The sequence below is a fragment of the Lichenostomus cassidix genome, chromosome 21, assembly GCF_008360975.1.
Source record: "Lichenostomus cassidix isolate B80296 chromosome 21, HeHo_3.0, whole genome shotgun sequence".
Lineage (NCBI taxonomy): Eukaryota > Metazoa > Chordata > Aves > Passeriformes > Meliphagidae > Lichenostomus > Lichenostomus cassidix.
The window spans coordinates 1,502,637-1,528,274 of NC_139501.1; the positions used below are offsets into that span (position 1 = coordinate 1,502,637).

The window sequence follows — 25,638 nt, forward strand, 5'->3', positions numbered from 1 at the left end:
TTCGAGAGGTTTTTAAGGGGCTTTGGGCTGATTTTTTTTTCCTGGAAAAAAATGGGAAATGCTGGGTTTTTTTGGTGCTGTTTGATGGGCAGGTGGGGGGTGAAGCTGTGTCCCCAAAATTCAGCTTTTCTGAGAATTTCAACCCAAAATCTCAGGGTTTGTGGGATTTTTCTGGCTTTCCTTTCCCTCCTCTCGGTGGTTTTTTATCCCCTCAGCGGCATTTTCCAAGGAGGATTTGCATCCCATGGATCTCCCAGGATTGAGGTGCAGCTGAGGTTGTTCCTCAGGGATTTCCCTGCTGGAAATCCATGGAAAATCAGCCTCAAGAAGGATGTGGTTTGAGAGGAACATTGCCAGGTTTGATAAAAATGGGATTTTTAGGATGTCCTGTGCAGGGAAAGGAGTTGGATTTGGATGATCCCACCCAGCCCAGGCTATTCCAGCTCTGAGCAGCTTTTCCTGCTGGAAATCCATGGAAAATCAGCCTCAAGAAGGATGTGGTTTGAGAGGAACATTCCCAGGTTTGATAAAAATGGGATTTTTAGGATATTCCAGCCCTGAGCAGCTTTTCCTGCTGGAAATCCATGGAAAATCAGCCTCAAGAAGGATGTGGTTTGAGAGGAATATTCCCAGGTTTGATAAAAATGGGATTTTTGGGATATCCTAAAGAAATTCCACAGGAATTCCACATAACAACAAGCTTGAGCTATTCCTGCCATTCCTTCAGCCTTTTTTATCCCAAATTATATTATTTTTTTCGCTGGAAAGGGAGATTTGGAGCATCTCCCATCAGCATCTCCTTTTCCAGGTGAAATCAGGGAATTCCCACCTGGGAGAAATGTGGATTTCCAGGATGAAGCTGCAGTGATCTGGGAATGCAGCTGGAATTGCAAGGGGGGAAAAAACGGGATAACGGAGGCATTGCACACGTGGACACTTTGAGTTGTAGAAAATATAATTTAATCCACCCGGGAGTGGTGCTTGGATAAAATACTGCGTAGAAAACTTGGGATTGGGAGCCAGGATCGCCGGGAATTCTCTGGGAATCACGTCCCTGCTGGGAAGCAGAAGTGGCAGCCACCGGGCTGGGTCTGAGCACTGACACTTTGGAGATGAGGAGGGCAAAGGTGTCCAAAAAATGGGATTTTTTGGTGATGTGGCAGCTCCGGGTTGGGGCTGGGCTGGGTCTGTGCCTCTGCCTGGAGGTGAAATCCCTTTCCAGGTGGGGATGAGGGGATTTTAGGGATCTTTTTGGGGAAAAGGAGCGGGATGGATGCTCTGTGCTGCGGGAGAGCTCCTGGGGATGGAGCCGGGAATTGGCGTTAGGGATAGAGCTGGGATTTGGCAGAGATGGATTCAGAAACTGGCATTAGGGATAGATCAGGGATGGATCCCGGATTTGGCACCAGGGATAGAGCTGGGATTTGGCAGAGAGGGATCCGGGATTTTGCACCAGGGATCAGGGATGGATCCGGGATTTGGCGTTAGGGATAGATCAGGGATGGATCCGGGATTTGGCGTTGCAGATGGATCAGGGACAGATCCCGAAATTGGCAGCAGAGGTGGATCAGGGATTTAGCGTCAGGGATGGATCAGGGATAGATCCCGGATTTGGCAGCAGGGATAGATCCGGGATTTGGCAGAGATGGATCCGGGAATTGGCAGCGGGGATGGTTCATGGATGGAGCTGGGATTTGGCAGAGATTGATCCGGGATTTGGCGCTGGGGATGGATCGGGGATGGATCCGGGATTTGGCAGAGATGGAGCTGGGATTTGGCACCAGGGACAGAGCTGGGATGGATTCGGGATTTGGCGTTGGGGATGGATCAAGGATAGATCCCGGATTTGGCAGCAGGGATAGAGCTGGGATAGATCCGGGATTTGGCAGAGATGGATCCGGGATTTGGCGTTAGGGATAGATCAGGGATGGAGCCGGGATTTGGCGTTAGGGATGCATCAGGGATTTGGCAGCAGGAATAGATCTCGGATTTGGCTTTGGGGATGGATCAGGGATAGCTCCCGGATTTGGCAGCAGGGATGGATCAGGGATTTGGCAGAGATGGATCCGGGATTTGGCGTTAGGGATGGATCAGGGACAGCTCCCGGATTTGGCAGCAGGGACAGATCCCGGATTTGGCGTTAGGGATGGATCAGGGACAGCTCCCGGATGCGGCAGCAGGCGGCAGCAGCTCCACTTCCAACCCCACGGCATCCTCCCAGCCCTTCCATCCTTCCCAGCCTGTGGAATGCTGGGCGTTTCCCTCTCTTGCTCCATGCCGGATGTGTCTCACCCTCCCAGCCCAGCTCCTCGCGGGAAGAACCACGGAGCTCCTCGCGTTGGCGGAAAATCGTCCTTTATTCCCTCGGGGAGCTGCTCGAGGAGCTTCACCTCCTCCTGCCGCACTGGGGGATCCAACCCTGTGCCCTCCTGGAAACCTTTCCCTGCATTTCCCAGCCCCTGGGAAGCTTTCCCTGGTTTCCATGGAGAGCTCCAGAGGCAGAGGTGGGTGGCTGTGCTCAGGAAATGTGGGGTGTGGGATGTGGGGATTGGGATGTGGGGTCTGCCAGCTATCCCAGGAATGCGGCACGTCCTGTTCCTGTTCCTGTTTGCTCCTGATCCCTGAGCACAGCCACGAGCTCCTGGTGTTTGTCACAGCAGCTGGCAGGGCAGCAGGTCCTGTCCCTTGTCACCACAGAGCTGAGCCCATCCAGGGCTGCTGGAAAGGGATTTTATCCCAGAAACTGTCAGGGCAGCAGGTCCTGTCCCTGTTCCTCATCCCTGAGAACATCCAGGGCTGCCTGGTGCTACTGGAAAGGGATTTTGTCACAGATTCTGTCAGGGCAGCAGGTCCTGTCCCTTGTCACCACAGAGCTGAGCCCATCCAGGGCTGCTGGAAAGGGATTTTTTTACAGGTCCTGTCCCTGTTCCTTATCCCTGAGCAGATCCAGGAGCTCCTGGTGCTACTGGAAAAGGGATTTTATCCCAGAAGCTGTCAGGGCAGCAGGTCCTGTCCCTTGTCACCACAGAGCTGAGCCCATCCAGGGCTGCTGGAAAGGGATTTTGTCACAGACTTTGCCAAGGCAGGAGGTCCTGTCCCTTGTCCCCACGGAGCCGATCCTCTCCAAGGCTGCCTACCCTATAGGAAGAGGGTCTGTGTGGCAGCAGGTCCTGTCCCTTGTCCCCAAGCAGGCAATCCCCTCCAGGGCTGCCGGCCCTATAAGAAGGGGGTCCGTGTGGCAGCAGCTGTCAGGGCAGCAGGTCCTGTCCCTTGTCCCCGTGGAGCCGAGCAGCTCCTGGTGCTGCAGGAAAGGGATTTTATCCCAGAAACTGTCAGGGCAGCAGGTGCTGTCCCTTGTCCCCAAGCAGGCAATCCCCTCCAGCGCTGCCAGCCCTACAGGAAGGGTGTCTGCGTGGCAGCTGTCCCCGCCGGGGTGGCTTTGGGGGGCAGCAGCTCGGGCCGGCTGATGGCCACGGTGCGCGTGAAGCAGCGCAGGTTGCCCGTCTTGAGCGCGCACTGCACCGGCCACAGGATGATGCAGAAGAGGATGATGATGAGCGCCGAGAGCAGCACGATCCGCTTCCAGTCGTCGCACAGCTCGCACCGCGACAGCCTCCCCGCCAGCCCGCCGGGGGGAACCTCGGAGCTCTCGGCTTTGCTCATGGCCACGTCGATGGACTCGCACGCCTCGGGGTTCTCGGGGTCGGCCGAGGCTCGGCGGCAGCACAGCTTGGTGCCTTCCATCCACAGCACCTTCTCCTGCTGCAGCTCCGGCGGCAGCGTGGCCAGCAGCTCCTTGCTGGTGCGCAGCGCCGGAGCTCCCTCCTGGGGGATGGAGGTGAGCTGGCGACAGAAGGGACACGGCAGCAGGTCCTCGGGCTGGTTGGGGGGCAGCCCGGTGCTCAGGCGAGCCACGCACTCCAGGCAGAAAACATGCGAGCACTGCAGCAGCTTGGGCGTCTTGAAGGTGTTGTCGTAGGTGTTGAAGCAGATGGAGCACTCCACGGGCGAGGTGGGCTTCGGAGAAGTGGGGTTGGGCGAGCTGGGCGAGCCCAGGGGGGATTTGCCCTTCCTGCGGCCATCGGTGGGCGAGGTGAGCACGATGGGGCTGATGGGGATGGGGATTTCTGCCGGCGAGGCTGGGCTGGGGCTGGTGGGAGAGTCCGGAGTGCTGGAGTGCCACAGCTGGGAAAAACAGGACATGACGGAGCTCCCGGAGAGGAGCAGAGCTCGGGGAGACTCTGCGAGAGAAGGGAAAAAATGGGGATTTATTTTAAATAATCGCCGGCAATGAGTTCTGCCCCTTAAAGGGCAGTTTGGGATTGTTGATGCTTTAGCCAGGCTGAGCTGGAACGGAGGGCAGACAAGGTTAGGAGAATAAAAAGGGAATTTATTGGAGGGTTTGAGGGGAATTCAGGGCAGACAGAGCCTACTGGAGAGGCTGCACCCAAAATGGACACTGAGGCACGAGATTTTCACATTTTATGAGTTCTGTTCAAAAATGGACACTGAGCCCCAAAATGTGTAAATAACAGAGAATTGGGGGGAAGCAGGTTTGGGGTGATTGAAATCATCAGCTGAAGGTGTAATTGGAATATTGAGATTGATATGTTATAATAGAATTTATAAAATGTGAAAAATCTCGTGACTCAGTGGACACTGAGCCCCAAAATATGCAAACAACAGTTAATTGGGGGGACAAAATTTGGGGTTGTTGACATCATCACCTGCAGGTGTAATTGGAGAATTGGGGCTGATTTGTTAATGGACAGAATTTATAAAATGCTCAAATCCTCTGTTCCCAATTGATTTTAGACAAAGCAATTGCTCTCAGTTGGAAAATCCAACACTTTGCTGCCTCAGAGCCCCAAAATATCCCCAAAACAACAGTGAATTGGGGGGAGCAAATTTGGGGTTGTTGACATCATCACCTGCAGGTGTAATTGGAGAATTTGGGCTGATTTGTCAATAAATAGAACTTATAAAATATGAAAATCTCATGACTCCTCATCCATTTAGGGTGCAGCCTCTCGAGTGAGCCTTGGCTGCCCTGAATGCACCTGAAATCCTTCAATAAATTAATCTTTTTATTCCCCTAACTCTGTCCCAGCCTCTGTTTCAGCTCAGCTCAGTTTTAAGCACCAAAACCTGCAGAGTCCTGTGAGGAACCCACAGAGATCCCAACCAACCCCAGAATGGCAGAGATAGAAATTCCCGTGGAATTGTGGAGATGGGAGCAACATTCCTATAAATTCCTCCCTCTTTGGTGCAGGAAAAACTCAAGGTTGCACCTTTTCCATGGAATTGAGGAGATAAAAATCACATTTTCCCACAAATGGCTCCATTTTTGGGACAGGAAAACCCAAGGTTGCACCTTTCCCATGGAATTGCAGAGATGGGAACAACATTCCCACCGAATTACTCTGGTTTTGGGGCAGGGATAACCCAAAGTTGCACCTTTCCCATGGAATAGCAGAGATAAAATCCACATTTTCCCCCAAATGGCTCCGTTTTTGGGCAGGAATCCCGAGGTGTCACCTTTCCCATGGAATTGCAGAGATAAAATCCACATTTTCCCCCAAATTCCTCCAATTTTTGGGCAGAAAACCCAAGGTTGCACCTTTCCCATGGAATTACAGATATGAAAATCCACATTTTCCCCCAGATTTCTCCATTTTTTGGGCAGGAATCCCAAAGTGTCACCTTTCCCATGGAATTACGGATATGAACCTCACATTCCCACAAATTTCTCCGTTTTTTGGGCAGAAAAGCCGAGGTGTTACCTTTCCCATGGAATTATGGATATGAAAGTCACATTCCCACAAATGGCTCCATTTTTGGGGCAGGAAAACCTCAAGGTTGCACCTTTCCCATGGAATTACGGATATGAAAATCCACATTTTCCCCCAAATTGCTCCATTTTTTGGGCAGAAAAGCCAAGTTTGCACCTTTCCCATGAAATTACGGATATGAAAGTCACATTTTCCCCCAAATTTCTCTGGTTTTGGGGCAGGAATCCTGAGGTGTCACCTTTCCCATGGAATTATGGATACGAAATCCACATTTTCCCCCAAATTCCTCCATTTTTGGGGCAGGAATAACCCAAGGTTGCACTTTTCCCATGGAATTACGGATGTGAAAATCCACATTTTCCCCCAAATTTCTCCGTTTTTGGGGCAGAAAAGCCGAGGTGTCACCTACCCCTGGCGGCGCTGGCCGGGCCCCGAGCAGGGAGCAGGGAGGAAGATTCCATGAGGGAACCTCGCTATGGAAACCTACGGCTCTGCAGGCCTCGGGAATGGTGGAGCCGGGCCTAAGAGAAATAACAACCTTCAGTGGGGAGAGAATGGGGAATTTAGGAATTTTGGGGAGTTTTAGAGCCAGGCCTAAGAGAGATAACAACCTTCAGTAGGAGAGAATGGGGAATTTAGGATTTTGGGGGGTTTTGGAGCCAGGCCTAAGGGAGATAACACCATTTAGTGTGGACATTATGGGGTTAGGAGGCTTTTTTGGGGATTTAAGAGCCAGGCCTAAGAGAGATAACAACCTTCAGTGGGATATTTATGGGGTTATAAGGCGTTTTGGGGGACTTCAGAGCCAAGCCTAAGAGAGATAACAACTTTCAGTGGGATATTTATGGGGAATTTAGGCTTTTTGGGATTTTAGAGCCAGGCTGAAGAGAGATAACAACCTTCAGTGGGAGATTATGAGGAAATTAGGCTTTTTGGGGGGTTTTGGAGCCAGGCCTAAGAGAAATAACACCATTCTGTGGGGAAAAAATGGAGAATTTAGGCTTTTGGGGGATTTTAGAGCCAGGCCTAAGAGAGATAACACCGTTCAGAGGGATATTTATGGGGAATTTAGGATTTTTGGGGGATTTTGGAGCCAGGCCTAAGAGATAACACCATTCAGTGTGGGGATTATGGGGTTAGGAGGCCTTTTAGGGGATTTTAGAGCCAGGCCTGAGGGAGATAACCTTCAGTCGGAGAGAATGGGGAATTTAGGCTTTTGGGGTTTTTAGAGCCAGGCCTAAGAGAAATAACAACCTTCAGTGGGATATTTATGGGGTTATAAGGCATTTTGGGGGATTTCAGAGCCAGGCCTAAGAGAGATAACAACCTTCAGTGTGGGGATTATGGGGAATTTAGGGTTTTTGGGGGATTTTAGAACCAGGCCTAAGAGAGATAACAACCTTCAGTGGGATATTTATGGAGAATTTAGGAATTTTGGGGAGTTTTAGAGCCAGGCCTAAGAGAGATAACAACCTTCAGTAGGAGAGAATGGGGAATTTAGGATTTTGGGGGGTTTTGGAGCCAGGCCTAAGAGAGATAACAACCTTCAGTGGGATATTTATGGGGAATTTAGGATTTTTGGGGGATTTTAGAGCCAGGCCTAAGAGAGATAACAACCTTCAGTGTGGGGATTATGGGGAATTTAGGATTTTTGGGGGATTTTGGAGCCAGGCCTAGGAGAGATAACAACCTTCAGTGGGGAGAGAATGGGGAATTTAGGATTTTTGGGGTTTTTAGAGCCGGGCCTAAGAGAGATAACAACCTTCAGTGGGAGATTTATGGGGAATTTAGGATTTTTGGGGGATTTTGGAGCCAGGCCTAAGAGAGATAACACCATTTAGTGTGGACATTATGGGGTTAGGAGGCTTTTTTGGGGGGTTTAAGAGCCAGGCCTAAGAGAGATAACAACCTTCAGTGGGAGATTTATGGGGTTATAAGGCGTTTTGGGGGATTTTAGAGCCAGGCCTAAGAGAGATAACACCGTTCAGAGGGGTATTTATGGGGAATTTAGGATTTTTGGGGATTTTAGAGCTGGGCCTGAGATAACAACCTTCAGTGGGAGAGAATGGGGAATTTAGGATTTTTTTGGGGGACTTTAGAGCCAGGCCTGAGGGAGATAACACCATTTAGTGTGGGGATTATGGGGAATTTAGGCTTTTGGGGGATTTTAGAGCCAGGCTGAAGAGAAATAACTCCATTCAGTGTGGAGATTATGAGGTATTGAGGCCTTTTAGGATATTTTAGAGCCAGGCCTAAGAGAGACAACAACCTTCAGTGGGAGATTATGGGGAATTTAGGCTTTTGGGGGGATTTTGGAGCCAGGCCTAAGAGATAACACCGTTCAGTGTGGGGATTATGGGGTTAGGAGGCCTTTTAGGGGATTTTGGAGTCAGGCCTAGGAGAGATAACACCGTTCAGAGGGAGAGAATGGGGAATTTAGGCTTTTGGGGGATTTTAGAGCCAGGCCTGAGGGAGATAACAACCTTCAGTGGGAGAGAATGGGGAATTTAGGATTTTGGGGGATTTTAGAGCCAGGCCTAAGAGATAACACCATTCAGTGGGGCGAGAATGGGGAATTCAGGCTTTTTAGGATATTTTGGAGCCAGGCCTAAGAGAAATAACACCATTTAATGTGGAGATTATGGGGTCAGGAGGCCTTTTGGGGGATTTTAGAGCCGGGCCTAAGAGAAATAACACTGTTCAGAGGGAGATTTATGGGGAATTTAGGCTTTTGGGGAATTTTGGAGCCAGGCCTAAGAGAAATAACACCATTTAGTGGGGACAGAATGGGGAATTGAGGCTTTTTAGGGTATTTTGGAGCCAGGCCTAAGGGAAATAACACCATTTAATGTGGAGATTATGGGGTCAGGAGGCTTTTTTGGGGGATTTTAGAGCCAGGCCTAAGAGAGATAACACTGTTCTGTGGGACATTATGGGGTTATGAGGCCTTTTGGGGGATTTTGGAGCCAGGCCGAAGAGAGATAACACCGTTCAGTGTGGGGATTATGGGGTTAGGAAGCTTTTTAGGGTATTTTGGAGCCAGGCCTAAGAGAAATAACAACCTTCAGTGGGCTATTTATGGGGTTAGGAGGCTTTTTGGGGGATCCAGGCTGTAATCCCAAATCCCAGAAGCTGCCCAGGGATGTCAGAATGCCAGGAGAAGCTCCAGAAAGGGGAGAAAATGTGGATTTTCCCTGGAAAACGGTGCAAGAGAAGCTCCAGAAAGGGAGAAAATGTGGATTTTCCCTGGAAAATGGTGCAAGAGAAGCTCCAGAAGGGGAAAAAATGTGGATTTTCCCTGGAAAATGGTGCAAGAGAAGCTCCAGAAGGGGAGAAAATGTGGATTTTCCCCAGAAAATAGTGCAAAGGCTCAGGCTGGAGCAGTTCTGTGCTGTCACCGTGACACAGCAAGGAGGAAATGCCTCGGGGCAGAGCTGGGGGAATTCTCTGATATTTCCTGGTTGGTTTTCTCCAGGGAAAAACTGATTTCCTTGTGCTCAGTGCTGGGGGAATGATCCCAGAAAATTTGGTTAGGAATTATTCCAGAAAATTGGGTTGATCCTGGAAAATCAGGTTAGGAATTATTCCAGAAAATGGGGTTGATCCTGGAAAAATCAGATTAGGAATTATTCCAGAAAATTGAATTGATGCTGGAAAATTGGGTTAGGAATTATTCCAGAAAATGGGGTTACAAATTATTCCAGAAGATGGGGTTGATCCCAGAAAATCAGGTTATGAATTATTCCAGGAAATGGGGTTGATCACAGAAAATTTGGTTAGGAATTATTCCAGAAAATGGGGTTACAAATTATTACAGAAAATGGGGCAAAAAATTATTCCAGAAAATTTGGGTTATGAATTATTCCAGGAAAAGGGATTATGAATTATTCCAGAAAATTTGGGTTATGAATTATTCTGGAAGATTGGGTCGAAATATTCCAGGATTCCAGAAATATTGGGATGAAATATTCCAGAAAATATGTTTACAATTATTCCACACAATGGGGTTATACAGATTATCCCAGAAAAATCAGTTTACACATTTTTCCAAGCCTTTCACCCCCTCAGGATCACCCAAAATTGGGGTTTTTTTGGCAGCTCCTCCTGCACCCAACCCCAAATTTTATCTCCCGAGAGGCTTTACCCGAAAGCAGCAGGAAATTCCTGGTGACAGCCCTGGCTGCACGCCTGGGGAACATTTTTTGGGGATGTGTCAGGAACGAGCCCAGCCTGCTCCTCCCTGCCCTGAGCCACCTGGGACAGGGGAGTGTGGAATTACAGCCAAAATTCACCCCCAAATCCTCCTTTAATTGGGCAGAAACACCAAATATTCACCCCAAAAAAATCTCAATTATTTAGGGGTGAAGGGTTCACCCCAAAATATTTCCCCCCCAAAAAATCCCAGTTATTTAGGTTCACCCCAAAATATTCCACCCCAAAAAAAATCTGAATTATTTAGAGTGAAGGGTTCTTCCTTTTTTTGTGCTTCTCTTCATTTAAATATTCTTTTTTTTCCTTTTTTCTTTTTTTTTTTTCTTTTTTAAATGCAGCTTCTTCCAGAGTTAAATTCAGTGCATTTTGCAGCGAATTTTAATGTTTTTTTCACAGATTTTTGTATTTTTCCTGCCTCCAGACTCCCAGCTCTACCTGTGACAGGTGAGGCTGGAATTCTCACCCCCAAATCCTCCTTTAATTGGGCAGAAACACCAAATATTCCCCCCAAAAAAATCCCAGTTATTTAGGTTCACCCCAAAATATTCCACCTCAAAAAAAATCTCAATTATTTAGGGGTGAAGAGGTCTTCCTTTTTTTGTGCTTCTCTTCATTTAAATATTCTTTTTTTTTAATTTTTTTTTCCTAATGCAGCTTCTCCCAGAGTTAAATTCAGTGCATTTTGCAGCGAATTTTCATGTTTTTTCACAGATTTTTGTGTTTTTTTCCTGCCTGGCATTTCTGATGAATTACAAATCTCACCCCAAATTGGCACAAAGATCAGGAAAACCTCATCTTCTTCTTTTTCTCTTTATTTTTTTTTTACTAAAATCTCGAATTTTGCAGAACTCCACCCCCTAATTTTTATTTTTATTTTTATTTTGCAGCTCCTGAGGGTTTGTCAGGAATTCTGAGCTGAAAACCTCAAATTACGAAATTCAAGCTGGAATTATTAAATTATGAAATTAAAAAATTATGAAATTAATTATGAAATTAAATATGGAATTAAACCTCCCTTGAGGTTTTTACTGCTCTGGGTTACAGCAGCTCCAGCACAGCAAAATCCTGGGAATAAATTCAAATTTTACTTCAAAATTGGCTTTTTAATAAAAATCCAAACTTTTCCCACTTGCTAAACATAACCTTGACATTATGGAAGATTTTTCATTTTAATATATTGAGACTTTACTGACTTTTGGTCATTTTTATCTATTTATTTTTGCTTGATATTTTGATTTTTGGGGTTCTGTGGATCAGCTGGAACACGGAATTTTTATTTTTTTAAATTCTGGATCAAACTGGAGAGATGAAAAATATTTTTTATTTTTAATACTTTTAATTCTTTTCATACTTTTAATTCCTGCTCTAAGACACATCAACCTCCTCCCCCTGTGCCTTTTTAATAAAATTCTTTCAGATTTAGGGGATTTTTTGTTTGATTTTCTGATTTTTTAAATTTTTTTATCCAGATCCTGCAGCTCTTAAATTTCTTTTTCCCACCTGAGCTTTTTTTTCCAGGAAATTATGAAACCATTCAGGAGAAGAGACACAAATTAACTAATTCAGGATTTTTTACAAAATTCTGGAAAATTCTTATTTTTGTAAATTCTAGAAAGCTTTTTTTCACCATAAACCACTCAGAGAGAGCTGATATTTGGGATTTATCAGGGAAATGATCACCACTTGTCCTGTCCCACTGATCCTTTTCCCAATGATCCTTTTTCCAATTCTCCTTTTTCAAATTATCCTTTTTCCAGTTCTCCTCAATAATCCTTTTTCCACTGATCCTTTTTCCAATTATCCTTTTCCAATGATCTTTTTTCCAGTGATCCTGTTTCCAAATTATCCTTTTTCCAGTTCTCCTTTTCCCACTGATCCTTTTTCCAATAATTCTTTTTCCACTGATCTTTTTCCCAATAATCTTTTTCCTCTGATCCCTTTTCCAATTCTCCTTTTTAGCAATGATCTTTTTTCAAATTATCCTTTTCCAATTCTCCTTTTCCCAATAATCCTTTTTCCACTGATCCTGTTTCCAGTTATCCTTTTCCCACTGATCTTTTTAGCAATGATCCTTTTTCCAATGATCCTTTTTCCAAATTATCCTTTTTCCAATTCTCCTTTTCCCAATAATCCTGTTTCCACTAATCTTTTTCACAATGATCTTTTTCCCAATAATCTTTTTCCCACTGATCCCTTTTCCAATTATCTTTTTTGCAATGATCTTTTTTCCATTGATCTTTTTTCCAATTATCCTTTTTTCAAATTATCCTTTTTCCAGTTCTCCTTTTCCCACTGATCTTTTTCCCTGCAATCCTTTTCCCACTGATCCCTTTTCCAATGATCTTTTTAGCAATGATCTTTTTTCAAACCTTTTTCCAATTCTCCTTTTCCCACTGATCCTGTTTCCAGTTATCCTTTTCCAATGATCTTTTTAGCAAAGATCTTTTTTCCAGTGATCTGTTTTCCAATTATCCTTTTTTCAAATTATCCTTTTCCCACTGATCCTTTTCCCACTGATCCCTTTTCCAATGATCTTTTTAGCAATGATCTTTTTACCAGTGATCGTTTTTCCAATTATCCTTTTCCCACTGATCCCTATTCCAACAATCCCTAAACGCGATTTTAACTCAGAAAAAGGAACCCTGAGCCAGGAAAAAGCAGGAGAAAAGCACTAAATCCAGGTGAGAAGCACTAAATCCAGGTGAAAATCAGCAAATCCAGGTGAGAATCACTAAATACCTGTTCAGGTGCTGCTAGAAGCACAAAACCATCCTCCAGCCTCCTGATTTCCACCTCCCCAGGAGGATAAGAACCTTTCAGGTGAATAATTCAGGTGGATAATCCCAGAATTTCCAGGTTTCCCAGCAGCTCCTGTCCCAACTATGTGCTCTGCCGAGCTCAGGTGTGTTTATCAATCCTTATTCCAACAATCCCTAAACTCCATTTTAACTCAGAAAAAGGAACTCTGAGCCAGGAAAAAGCAGGAGAAAAGCAGCAAATCCAGGTGAAAATCAGCAAATCCAGGTGAGAATCACCAAATACCTGTTCAGCTGCTGCTAGAAGCACAAAACCATCCTCCAGCCTCCTGATTTCCACCTCCCCAGGTGGACAATCGAGTTGATAATCCCAGAATTTCCAGGTTTCCCAGCAGCTCCTGTCCCAACTGCGTGCTCTGCCAAGCTCAGGTGTGTTTTATCCCTTCCTGCTCAGGTGTGTTTTATCAATCCCTATTCCAGCAATCCCTAAACTCGATTTTAACTCAGAAAAAGGAACCCAGAGCCAGGAAAAAGCAGGAGAAAAGCAGCAAATCCAGGTGATAATCAACAAATCCAGGTGAGAAGCACCAAACCCAGGTGAGAATCAGTAAATACCTGTTCAGCTGCTGCTAGAAGCACAAAACCATCCTCCAGCCTCCTGATTTCCACCTCCCCAGGAGGATAAGAACCTTTCAGGTGGATAATCCAGGTGGATAATTCCCAAGTTTCCCAGCAGTTCCTGTCCCAACTGCGTGCTCTGCTGAGCTCAGGTGTGTTTTATCCCTTCCTGCCCTGAGCTCAGGTGTGTTTTTGATCCCTTCCTGCCCACAGGTGACTTTTCCTGCTCCACCTGCCCTGCTGAGCTCTGACTCACTGCAGCTTCCAGGGCAAACATTCCCGCCTGGAATGCTCCTGATAAGAGCTCAGCCAGGGCAGAATGGGGTTTGAGAACTCTTTGCCAGCTTGGGAAAGTATTTTCTTGAGGGGTTTTTAATTTTTCTGTATTTTTGAGGGGGTTAAAAAAAAAAAATTCCAAAATTTCCATGCTCATTTTGGAGGGTTTTTGAAAATTTTCTGTAGTTTTGTTGGAGGAAAACTTGAAACTTCCCCTAAAATTGCACTTGTGCTTGTCTCCTTTCACTGAGAAATCAAAATAATAATACTTAAAATTAATATTAATAATAATAATAATAATAATAATAATAATAATAATGATATTTTAACAGGGCAGGAATGGGGCTGGAGGAGTCTTTGCCAGCTTGGGAAAGTATTTTCCACATTTAAAAAAATTTTTTTTAAATTTTTCAGAATTTTCAATTCTATTTTTGGAGGTTTTAAAAAAAATTTTCTGTAATTTTTTTGGAGGAAGTGTCCTGAAGGAAAACTTGAAAATTCCCCTAAAATTGCATTTATTCTTCTCTCCTTTCACTGAGAAACCAAAATAATAACAATAATAATACAAGAATAATAATAATTAAAATTCATAATAATAATAATATTTCAACAGGGCAGGAATGGGGCTGGAGGAGTCTTTGCCAGCTTGGGAAAGTATTTTCCACATTTTAAATTTTTTTTTTTAATTTTTCAGAATTTTCATTTCTATTTTTGGAGGTTTTAAAAAAAAATTTTCCGTAATTTTTTTGGAGGAAGTGTCCTGAAGGAAAACTTGAAAATTCCCCTAAAATTGCATTTGTTCTTCTCTCCTTTCGCTGAGAAACCAAAATAATAACAATAATAATAATAATAATAATTAAAATTAATAATAATAATGATATTTTAACAGGGCAGAATGGGGTTTGAGAACTCTTTGCCAGCTTGGGAAAGTATTTTCTTGAGGGGTTTTTAATTTTTCTGTATTTTTGAGGGGGTTAAAAAAAAAAAATTCCAAAATTTCCATGCTCGTTTGGGAGGGTTTTTGAAAATTTTCTGTAATTTTGTTGGAGGAAAACTTGAAACTTCCCCTAAAATTGCACTTGTGCTTGTCTCCTTTCACTGAGAAACCAAAATAATAATAATACTTAAAATTAGTAATAATAATAATAATAATAATAATAATAACATTTTAACAGGGTAGGAATGGGGCTGGAGGAGTCTTTGCCAGCTTGGGAAAGTATTTTCTTGAGGGGTTTTTAATTTTTCTGTATTTTTGAGGTTTTTTTTCTTAATTTTCCATAATTTTCCTTTCTATTTTTGAAGTTTTTTTGAATTTTTCCGTGTTTTTACAGGGCAGGAAATCTGAAATCTCCTGAAAGAAAACTTCAAACTTCCCCCAAAATTGCATTTGTTCTTCTCTCCTTTCACTGAGAAACCAAAATAATAATAATAATAATAATAATAATAATAATAATAATAATATAATAATAATAATAATTTAACAGGGCAGGAATGGGGTTTGAGAACTCTTTGCCAGCTTGGGAAAGTATTTTCCACATTTTAAATTTTTTTTTTTAATTTTATAATCTTCACTTCTATTTTTGGAGGTTTTTAAAAAAAAAATTTTCCGTAATTTTCATTTCTATTTTTGAGGTTTTAAAAAAAAATTTTCTGTAATTTTCTTGGAGGAAGTGTCCTGAAAGAAAACTTGAAACTTCCCCCAAAATTGCATTTGTTCTTCTCTCCTTTCAATGAGAAACCAAAATAATAATAATAATAATAATAATAATAATAATAATAATAATAATTTAACAGGGCAGCAATGGGTTTGCTCCCTCTTTTCCAGCCTGGGAAATTCAGTTTCTGAAAGTTTCTTAATTTTCCATATTTTTGAGAGTTTAAAAAAAAATAATTTCCATAATTTTCCATTTCCATTTTTGAGCTTTTTTTTTTTTTAATTCCATTTCTATGAGATTTTTACTTTTCCCCATTTCTGAGCGACTTTTAAAAAAAGTTTTCCATCATCTCCATGTCGCGAATTTTTAATTTTTTTAACGATTTTTTCGCAGCAGGCGAGGGCCAATTTTAACCCTTTCCTCACCGCCATCCCGGATTTCCTTCTGCCCTGTGGGAATTCCGATGTTCCCGAGGTTTTCCCGGCGGGAACGAGGTGACAGCGAGGTGACAACGAGGTGACAGCGAGGTGACAACGAGGTGACAACGAGGAAAAGCTCCTCCCTCCTTCCCCGGGGATGCTCGGCGTCACCAGGATGTGCCTTTGGGATTAATTTTCGTCCTGCTGGAGGAATGGCAGCTGGGATTGGGGTGGATCCCAATAATTGGGGGAGTTTCCCTCAAATTTGGGGTATTTTGGTGGATTTCCAAAGTCATTCCCTGCTGCTGGAGAGGGAAAATCCTGATTTTTGCTAATTCTGCAGGAATGCAAAATGCTCTTTTCCCATTCCCTCCTTCCATTCCTTATTTTCTTTCCCTCTTTTCTCTCCCTTTTTCCATTCCCTCCTTCCATTCCTTCTTTTCATTCCCTCTTTCCATTCCCTCTTTTCTTTCCTTCCTTCCATTCCCTCTTTTCCCTCTTTTCTGTCCCTTTTTCCATTCCCTCCTTCTACTCCCTTTTTTCTTTCCTCTTTTCCATTCCCTCCTTTCTTTCCCTCTTTCCTTTCCCTCTTTTCTCTCCCTTTTCCCATTTCCGCCTTCTGTTCCTTCTTTTCTTCTCCTCTTTCCATTCCCCTTTTCCATTCCCTCTTCCATTCCCTTCTTTCTTTCCCTCCTTTCTTTCCCTTTTTCCAATTCCTCCTTCCATTCCTTCTTTTCTTCTCCGCCTTCCATTCCCACTTTCCATTCCCTCTTCCACTCCCTTTTTTCTTTCCCTTTTTCCATTCCCTCCTTCCATTCCCTCTTCCCATTCCCACTTTTCATTCCCTCCTCTCATTCCCTTTTTCTTTCCCTTTTTCCATTCCCTCTTTTCATTCTCTCCTTCCTTTCCCTCCTTTCTGTCCCTTTTCCCAGTTCCTCATTCCATTCCTTCTTTTCTTCTCCTTCTTCCATTCCCTCTTCCCATTCCCACTTTCCATCCCCTCTTCCATTCCCTTTTTTCTTTCAATTTTTCATTCCCTCCTCCCATTCCCTCCTTTCTTTCCCTCTTTCCCTCTTTTCTTTCCCTCTTTTCTTTCCCTTTTTCCATTTCCTCCTTCCATTCCTTCTTTTCTCCTCCTTCCATTCCCTCTTTCCATTCCCTCCTTCCATTCATTCCTCCATTCCCTCTTCCCATTCCCACTTTTCATTCCCTCCTTTCATTCCCTTTTTCTTTCCCTTTTTCCATTCCCTCTTTTCATTCCCTCCTTCCATCCCCTCTTCCATTCCCTTTTTTCTTTCATTTTTCCATTCCCTTTTTCCATTCCCTCTTTTCTCTCCTTTTTCCCATTTCCTCCTTCCATTCCTTCTGTTCTTTCCCTTTCTCCAATTCCTCCTTCCATTCCTTCTTTTCTTCTCCTCCTTCCATTCCCTCTTCCCATTCCCTCTTTTCCTTCCCTTTTCCTTCCCTTTTCCTTCCCTTTTCCTTCCCTTTTTCCTTCCCTTTTTCCTCCCTTTTTCCTCCCTTTTTCTTCCCTTTTTTTCTTCCCTTTTTCTTCCCTTTTTCTTCCCTTTTTTCTTCCCTTTTTCTTCCCTTTTTTTCTTCCCTTTTTTCTTCCCTTTTCCTTCCCTCTTTCTTCCCTTTTTTTTCTTCCCTTTTTTTTCTTCCCTTTTATTTCTTCCCTTTTTCTTCTTCCCTTTTTCTTCTTCCCTTTTTCTTCTTCCCTTTTTCTTCTTCCCTTTTTCTTCTTCCCTTTTTCTTCTTCCCTTTTTCTTCCCTTTTTTCTTCCCTTTTTCTTCTTCCCTTTTTCTTCTTCCCTTTTTCTCCCCTTTTTCTCCCCTTTTTCTTCCCTTTTTTTCTTCCCTTTTTTCCTTCCCTTTTTTCTTCCCTTTTTTTCTTCCCTTTTTTTCTTCCCTTTTTTCCTTCCCTTTTTTTCCTCCCCTTTTCCTCCCCTTTTCCTCCCTTTTCCTCCCTTTTCCTTCCCTTTTCCTTCCCTTTTCCTTCCCTTTTTCCTCCCTTTTTCCTCCCTTTTTCTTCCCTTTTTCTTCCCTTTTTCCCCTATTTTCCCCTATTTTCCCCTATTTTCCCCTATTTTCCCCTTTTCCCCCCTTTTCCCCTCCATCCAAAGCAGGAATTCCCCTTTATCCCATACCATCCCCACATCCAGGGCTGCTGCTGCTTTTGGGGTTTTTTCACACCTCGGATTTGTTCCTAAAAGGGATTTTGCACAGGGAGGAAACCTCAGGGAAAATTCCTAAAATCCTTAGCTCCTCAGGAATTTTCATGGAATTTTGTTCTTCTGATTTTCAAAGGGAAAAAAATCCAGATGTGCTGATTTTGGGGGATTTGTTCCTAAAAGGGATTTTGTGCAGGGAGAAACCTCATGGAATTGCAGCAATGTCAGAAACCAAAATATTCTTTTTTTTTAATATTTTCAAAACGAATTGAAAATTTGCTTTCAAAAATTCAGAACAAAATTCCAACAAAAATTCAGAACAAAATTCCAACAAAAATTCAGAACAAAATTCCACCATCTGTGGAGTGATTCCAGCAGCTGGATCTTCATGGATTTTTGTGTTTCCCCCTGATTTTTAAGGAAAAAACCCCAAATATTCCTGTTTAAAGGGAACGAGGAGCAGGAAGAGAATTAATTCCCTGCAGGGTGAATGGCTGCAGAACATCGGGATTGTGTTTTCCACATCTCCACATCCACGTGCTGCTCCCGAAATCCTGAAATTTTTATGGAAAATTTCCCTTTAAAATTTTTATTTTTAAGGAAAAAAATCCAGAAATGCTGGTTTGAAGAGATTTGTTCCCAAAGCCTGGAAGGGATTTTGTGCAGAGAGAAACCTCATGGAATTGCAGCAAGGTCAGAAACCAAAATATTCTGGATTTGGGACAAAATTCCACCATCTTTAGAGTGATTCCAGCAGCTAGAATTTTTGTGTTTCCCCCTGATTTTTAAGCAAAAAAACCCCAATTATTCCTGTTTTGAAGGGGGTGAGGAGCAGGAAGAGAATTAATTCCCTGCAGGGTGAATCGCTGGAGAACATCAGGATTGTGTTTTCCACATCTCCACATCCACATGCTGCTCCCGAAATCCCGAAATTTTTAAGGAAAATTTCCCTTTAAAATTTTTATTTTTAAGGAAAAAAATCCAGAAGTGCTGGTTTGAAGGGATTTGTTCCTAAAAGGGATTTTGCTCAAGGAGGAACCTCATGGAATTGCAGCAATGTCAGAAACCAAAATATTCTGGATTTGGGACAAAATTCCACCATCTGTGGAGTGATTCCAGCAGCTGAACCTTCATGAATTTTTGTGTTTCCCCCTGATTTTTAAGGAAAAAAACCCCAAATATTCCTGTTTTGAAGGGGATGAGGATCAGGAAGAGAATTCCCTGCAGGGTGAATGGCTGGAGAACATCAGGATTGTGTTTTCCACATTCCCGAAATTCCAGGGAAAACCACCGGGAACACTCCTGTGGGTTTTGGGTTCAGTCCAGCTCGGCTCAGCTCGGCTCTTACCAGCTTTTTATCACTCGGGAGAAGTGGGAATGGCACCGGCTGGCTTTTCCCGAGCAACAATTCCCTCGCTGGCTTTTCCTGATAAACACAATTCCCTGGTTAGGTTTTCCTGATTTAAAAAATTCCCTGGTCCTGGCCAAGATTTTCCCGATAAAACAATTCCCTGGGATGGTTTTCCTGATAAAAAGGATTCCCAGCCAGGTTTTCCCCATAAACAATTCCCTGGCTAAATTTTCCATATAAATAAACAGTTCCCTGGCTGATTTTTCTCCATAAACAATTCCCTGGTTGATTTTTCCTGATAAACAATTCCCTGCCTGATTTTTCCTGATTGATAAACAAGTCCTTGGTTAAATTTTCCCCATAAACAAAAAATTCCCTGGCTGAGTTTTCCCAATAAACAACTCCTTGCCTGATTTTTCCCCATAAACAATTCCCTGGCTAAATTTTCCCAATAAACAAACAATCCCTGGCTGATTTTTCCTGATAAACAATTCCCTGACTGATTTTCCCCCACAATCCCTGGATTGCTTTTCCCAACAAACAATTCCCTGGATTCCTTTTCCCAATAAACAATCCCTGGCTGATTTTTCTCCATAAACAATTCCCTGGCTAAATTTTCCCTATAAACAAACAATCCCTGGCTGATTTTTCCCGATAAACAATTCCCTGGATTGCTTTTCCCAACAAACAATTCCCTGACTGACTTTTCCCCACAAACAATCCCTGGGTTGCTTTTCCCAATAAACAATCCCTGGATTGCTGTTCCCAATAAACAATCCCTGGCTGATTTTCCCCACAGACAATTCCTGGATTGCTTTTCCCAACAAACAATCCCTGGCTTGATTTTCCCTACAAACAATCCCTGGCTTGATTTTCCCTACAAACAATTCCCTGGATTGCTTTTCCCCATAAACAATCCCTGGATTGCTTTTCCCCATAAACAATCCCTGGCTAATTTTCCCCTACAAACAATCCCAGCTGATTTTCCCAATAAACAATTCCCTGCCCTGCAGCAGCAGCATTCCGGGCAGTTCCTGCTGCACTCCGGGCAGGTAAACAGCTCCACCAGGGAATGTTTCCCGTGGTTTTTATCCTGCTGCACTCCGGGCAGGAAAACAGCTCCACCAGGGAATGTTTCCCGTGGTTTTTATCCTGCTGCACTCCAGGCAGGAAAACAGCTCCACCAGGGAATGTTTCCCGTGGTTTTTATCCTGCTGCACTCCGGGCAGGTAAACAGCTCCATCAGGGAATGTTTCCCGTGGTTTTTATCCTGCCGGGCTCTGGGCAGGTAAACAGCTCCATCAGGGAATGTTTCCCGTGGTTTTTTCTCCTGCCAGCCCCTCGCAGGTAAACAGCTCCACCAGGGAATGTTTCCCGTGGTTGTTCTCCTGCCAGCCCCACGTGCAGCAGCTCCAGCCCCGGCACTGCTGCAGGCCTGGTTATCCTGCAGGAATTCCCGCTGCAATTCCAAAGGGTGAGTTGGATCCTGCCAGGAAAGAGCCGCGGTGAGTCACCAGGGAGCAGCGAGCTCAGCGTGGGAAGGCTTTCTGGCCATTAGTTCATTTCATTTTACTTTACTTTATTTTATTTTATTTTTTTCATTTTGTTTCATAGTCCATTCTATTCCACTCTATTCCATTCTATTCTAATGCCATTCCATTTCTATTCCATTCTATTCTATTCTATTCTATTCTATTCTATTCTATTCTATTCTATTCTATTCTATTCTATTTTCTATTCTATTCTATTCCATTCCATTTTATTTCTATTCTATTCTATTCCATTCAATTCTATTCCATTCTATTCTATTCCATTCCATTCCATTTCTTTTCTATTCCATTCCATTCTATTCTATTCCATTCTATTCCATTCCATTTCTATTCCATTCCATTTCCATTCTATTCCATTTCTATTCCATTTCTATTCCATTCCTATTCCTATTCCATTTCTATTCTATTCTATTCTACTCTATTCCATTCCTATTCTATTCTATTCTATTCTATTCTATTCCATTCCATTCCATTCCGTTCTAATTCTGTTCCATTCCATTTCTATTCTATTCTGTTCTGTTCTGTTCCATTCATATTCCATTCTATTCTATTCCATTTCTATTCTATTCTATTCTATTCCATTCCATTCCATTCCATTCCATTCCATTCCAATTCTACTCCATTCCATTCATATTCTATTCCATTCTATTCCATTCTATTCTATTCCATTCTAATTCTATTCCATTCCATTCCTTTCCTATTCCATTTCTATTCTATTCCATTCTATTCCATTTCTATTCCATTCCATTCTATTCCATTCTATTCCATTCTATCCTATCCTATTCTATTCTATTCTATTCTATTCTATTCTATTCTATTCTATCCTATCCTATCCTATCCTATCCTATCCTATTTTATCCTATTCTATTCCATTCCATTTCCATTCCATTCCACACCATTCCATTCTATCCCACTCCACTCTGCTCTGCCTGTTGCCACCAGACGATCCCAAGTCGCTTCCCAGAGCAATTCCAGCCTTTCAGGAATTCACTTGATCAGGGTTATCTCCTCTCTTCCCCAGCCCTGGGAATTCCTGCTGGGAATTCCTACAGCCACAGGGAATTCCTGCAGCCACAGGGAATTCCTGCAGCCACAGGGAATTCCTGCTGCCACAGGGAATTCCTACAGCCACAGGGAATTCCTGCTGGCACAGGGATTGGGATTGAACCGGGATGGAGTTGGGATCGATCAGTTTGGGGTGGCAGTGACCTCCAGGATCACCTCCTTCCCTATCCCTGTCCCCATCCCAAGCTGCTCCATCCCTGGACAATTCCAGGGATGGAATTCCAGAGAAACCACAGGGGAAAATCCATCCCTGCCAAGGATTTATTCCCAATATCCAACCTAAACCTCATCCTTTCACTCCAAATCCACTCCCACTCCTCTCCCTCCAGCTCCTGCTGAAAACCCCTCTCTGCTTCCTCCCTGCAGATCCTGGAATTCCGCAGGAATTCCGCCGGAATTCCAGACCCAAACTGCCCCTGGCTCTGCTCCTGCATCCCGCCGAGGCTTTCCCGGGATTCCTGCAGCTCCTGGAATGCAGCGGGATGAGCTCACCCTGCGATTTTCCTGTCTCTGCACCTCCACGCGGCTGTGATTCAGCATCGCAGGGATTCCATCCATTCCTGGGATGTGAGCTCAGCTCCTCCGATTTATTTTATTATTTTTTTTCTTTTTTCCCCGTTGATGCTGAAGGAGAAACGCCCTGGAATGATGGTTTGGGAATTCCTGGTGATCCCTAAACCGGGAGATTGCTTTTCCAAAGGTTCCAGAAGTTGGGAACATCTCCAGGGATTGGGAAATCCCTCTGGAATTACCTGTGGATTCAGTTTGGGGAATGTGGAATGATCCTTATCCAGGGAAGAGGAAATCCCGCTGGAATTGTCGGTGGAAGGAGTAAGGGAATGTGAAATTCCAGGGAATTTCAGCTCCTTTGGAGGCTGGAAGTGCAGCTGGAGTTGGTGTGGGAAGAGCATGGAAATGAGGGAATTTTCCCCCCAAAAATCAGGAATGGAGATATGGAAAGAGCATGGGGAATTTGGGAATTTTCCCCCTAGAGCAGAGGAAGCTGCTGGTGAGGGAGGAGATCATCACAGAAGTCATGGAATTGGGGAAATGATGGAATCACAGAAATCAGGGAATCCCAGAAATCATGGAATCACAGAAATGATGGAATCCCAGAACTGCAGAAATTATGGAATCCCAGAAATTATGGAATCCCAGAATCCCAGAAATGATGGAATCCCAGAAATGATGGAATCCCAGAATCACAGAAATCACGGAATCACAGAAATCATGGAATCCCAGAAATCATGGAATCCCAGAATCACAGAAATTATGGAATTGCAGAAGTTATGGAATCACAGAAATCACGGAACCACAGAAATAATGGAATCCCAGAAATAATGGAATCCCAGAAATAATGGAATCCCAAAATCGCAGAAATGATGGAATCACAGAAATCGTGTGTTTGGTGTGTGGTGTGGTGTTGTGTTGGTGGTCAGAAATGATGGAATCCCAGAATCCCAGAAATGATGGAATCCCAGAATCCCAGAAATGATGGAATCCCAGAAATGATGGAATCCCAGAATCACAGAAATTATGGAATTGCAGAAGTTATGGAATCACAGAAATCACGGAACCACAGAAATAATGGAATCCCAGAAATAATGGAATCCCAAAATCGCAGAAATGATGGAATCACAGAAATGATGGAATCCCAGAAATGATGGAATCCCAGAATCACAGAAATGATGGAATCCCAGAACTGCAGAAATTATGGAATCCCAGAAATGATGGAATCCCAGAATCACAGAAATCATGGAATCCCAGAATCACAGAAATTATGGAATCCCAGAAATGATGGAATCAGAGAAATCACGGAATCACAGAAATGATGAAATCCCAGAATTGCAGAAATCACGGAATCACAGAAATGATGGAATCACAGAAATGATGGAATCCCAGAATGGTGTTGTTTGGTGTGTGGTGGTGGTGTGTGTGTTGGTGGTCACAGAAATGATGGAATCACACAAATCCCACTGGACAAGGCCGCAGAGGAAACCCAATCCAATCCCTCAGCCACATTCCCAAATCCCCCATGGAATTCCAATCCCACCCACCTCTTTCCTACCCCCTGCCTGCTGAGGGAATTCCCAAAAAAATCCAACTTAAATCCCCCCTGGAACAACCCGAAAATCCACCCCAGCTGCCTGCAGGGAATTTTGGGAATCCCTAAAATCCCCTTTTCCCAGTAAAATCCCAAACCCCTCCCCCCGGGCAGCGAGGGAAGGAGCTTCTCCCAATTAATTCATTAATTAATTGTCCCAACGACTGTCCCACGCTCTGTTCCGGTGGCGTTAGTCACTTCCCTCGTGGTGGTGACAGGGTGGCCTTGGGAATGATGACAGAATGGTTTTGGGATGGTGACAGGGTGGCTTTGGGATGGTGACAGAATGGCTTTGGGAATGGTGGCAGGATGGGTTAGGGAACGGTGACAGGGTGGCCTTGGGAATGATGACAGAATGACTTTAGGAATGGTGACAGGGTGGCTTTGGGATGGTGACAGAATGGCTTTGGGAATGGTGACAGGGTGGCTTTGGGTTGGTGACAGCATGGCTTTGAGAATGATGACAGAATGGCTCTGGGATGGTGACAGGATGGCTCTGGGATGGTGACAGGATGGCTTTAGGATGGTGACAGAGTGGCTCTGGGTGGCACTGTGATGTCAGCCATGTCCCCAAGGCTCTCCCGCTCTCCTCTCCCCGGTTTCTCCTGTCCCCAAGCCCTCTGCTGGCAGAATTCCTCCTGCCCGGTTTGGGATCAGCCGGATTCTCATCCCACACCACAGGGAATGTTTTCCCAGAGAACATCCAGGAGGGAAGGGAGGGTTGGGATTCTGGCCAGGGGTGCTTCTGGGGTTCCAGGACTGAGTGTGGAGCCTAAAAAATCCGAAAATCTCAAAAAAAAATGTGGATCCTTTCTGCTTTCCTCACCCCACGGGAATCCATCGAGGATCCAGAGCTGAATTCCAGAGTGTGGAGACTAAAAAAATGAGGTGGGGAGGAACCCCTGTGGTGTTTGTGAGATTAAACCTGAGAATTTTCCCCTAAAATGGAGATTTTTGGGTGAAAAAAGGCACATTCCAGGTGGATCCTTTCTGCTTTCCTCATCCCACAGGAATCCATCAAGGATCCAGGCCTGAATTCCTGAGTGTGGAGCCTAAAAAACCCTAAAATCTCAAAAAAAAGGTGGATCCCTTCTGCTTTCCTCATCCCATGGGAATCTATCCACTCAAATTCCAGAGTGTGGATCCTAAAAAGAATGAGGCGGGGAGGAACCTCTGTGTTGTTTGTGGTGCCAAACCCGAGAGTTTTCCCCTGAAATTGAGATTTTTGGGTGACAAAATGCACATTCCAGGTGGATCCTTTCTGCTTTATTCATCCCAAAGGAATCCATGGAGGATCCAGGACTGAATTCCAGAGTGTGGATCCTAAAAAAATTGGATATGGGTGTGATGGGGAGGAGTTCCTGTGGTGTTTCTGGGGTCAGACTGGAGAATTTTCTCCTAAAATGGGGATTTTTGGGTGACAAAATGCATATTCCAGGTGGATCCTTTCTGCTTTATTCATCCCAATGGAATCCATCGAGGATCCAGGACCAAATTCCAGAGTGTGGATCCTAAAAAATCCTAAAATCTTAAAAAAAAGGTGGATCCCTTCTGCTTTCCTCATCCCACAGGAATCCATGGAGGATCCAGGCCTGAATTCCAGAGTGTGGAGCCTAAAAAACCCTAAAATCTCAAAAAAAAGGTGGATCCCTTCTGCTTTCCTCATC

At 44.1% G+C, this 25,638-nt stretch overlaps 1 protein-coding gene across 3 annotated transcripts; it reads right to left on the minus strand.

Moving 5' to 3' along the window:
• Positions 1-2,338: 2,338 nt before the first annotated feature.
• Positions 2,339-12,829, minus strand: RNF223 (ring finger protein 223). 3 transcript variants are annotated; one of them, XM_085079967.1, is made up of 3 exons: positions 12,744-12,829; positions 6,202-6,313; positions 2,339-4,241 (listed from the first exon to the last, which is right to left on the minus strand). In XM_085079967.1, exons 2-3 carry the CDS (start codon positions 6,251-6,253, stop codon positions 3,394-3,396), a joined length of 900 nt encoding a protein of 299 aa, XP_084936093.1. In that variant the 5' UTR covers positions 6,254-6,313; positions 12,744-12,829; the 3' UTR covers positions 2,339-3,393. The 3 variants fall into 3 exon arrangements, with proteins under 3 accessions (XP_084936093.1, XP_084936094.1, XP_084936092.1); XM_085079968.1 differs by lacking the exon at positions 6,202-6,313; XM_085079966.1 differs by lacking the exon at positions 12,744-12,829 and having other exon boundaries at positions 6,202-6,575.
• Positions 12,830-25,638: the final 12,809 nt, after the last annotated feature.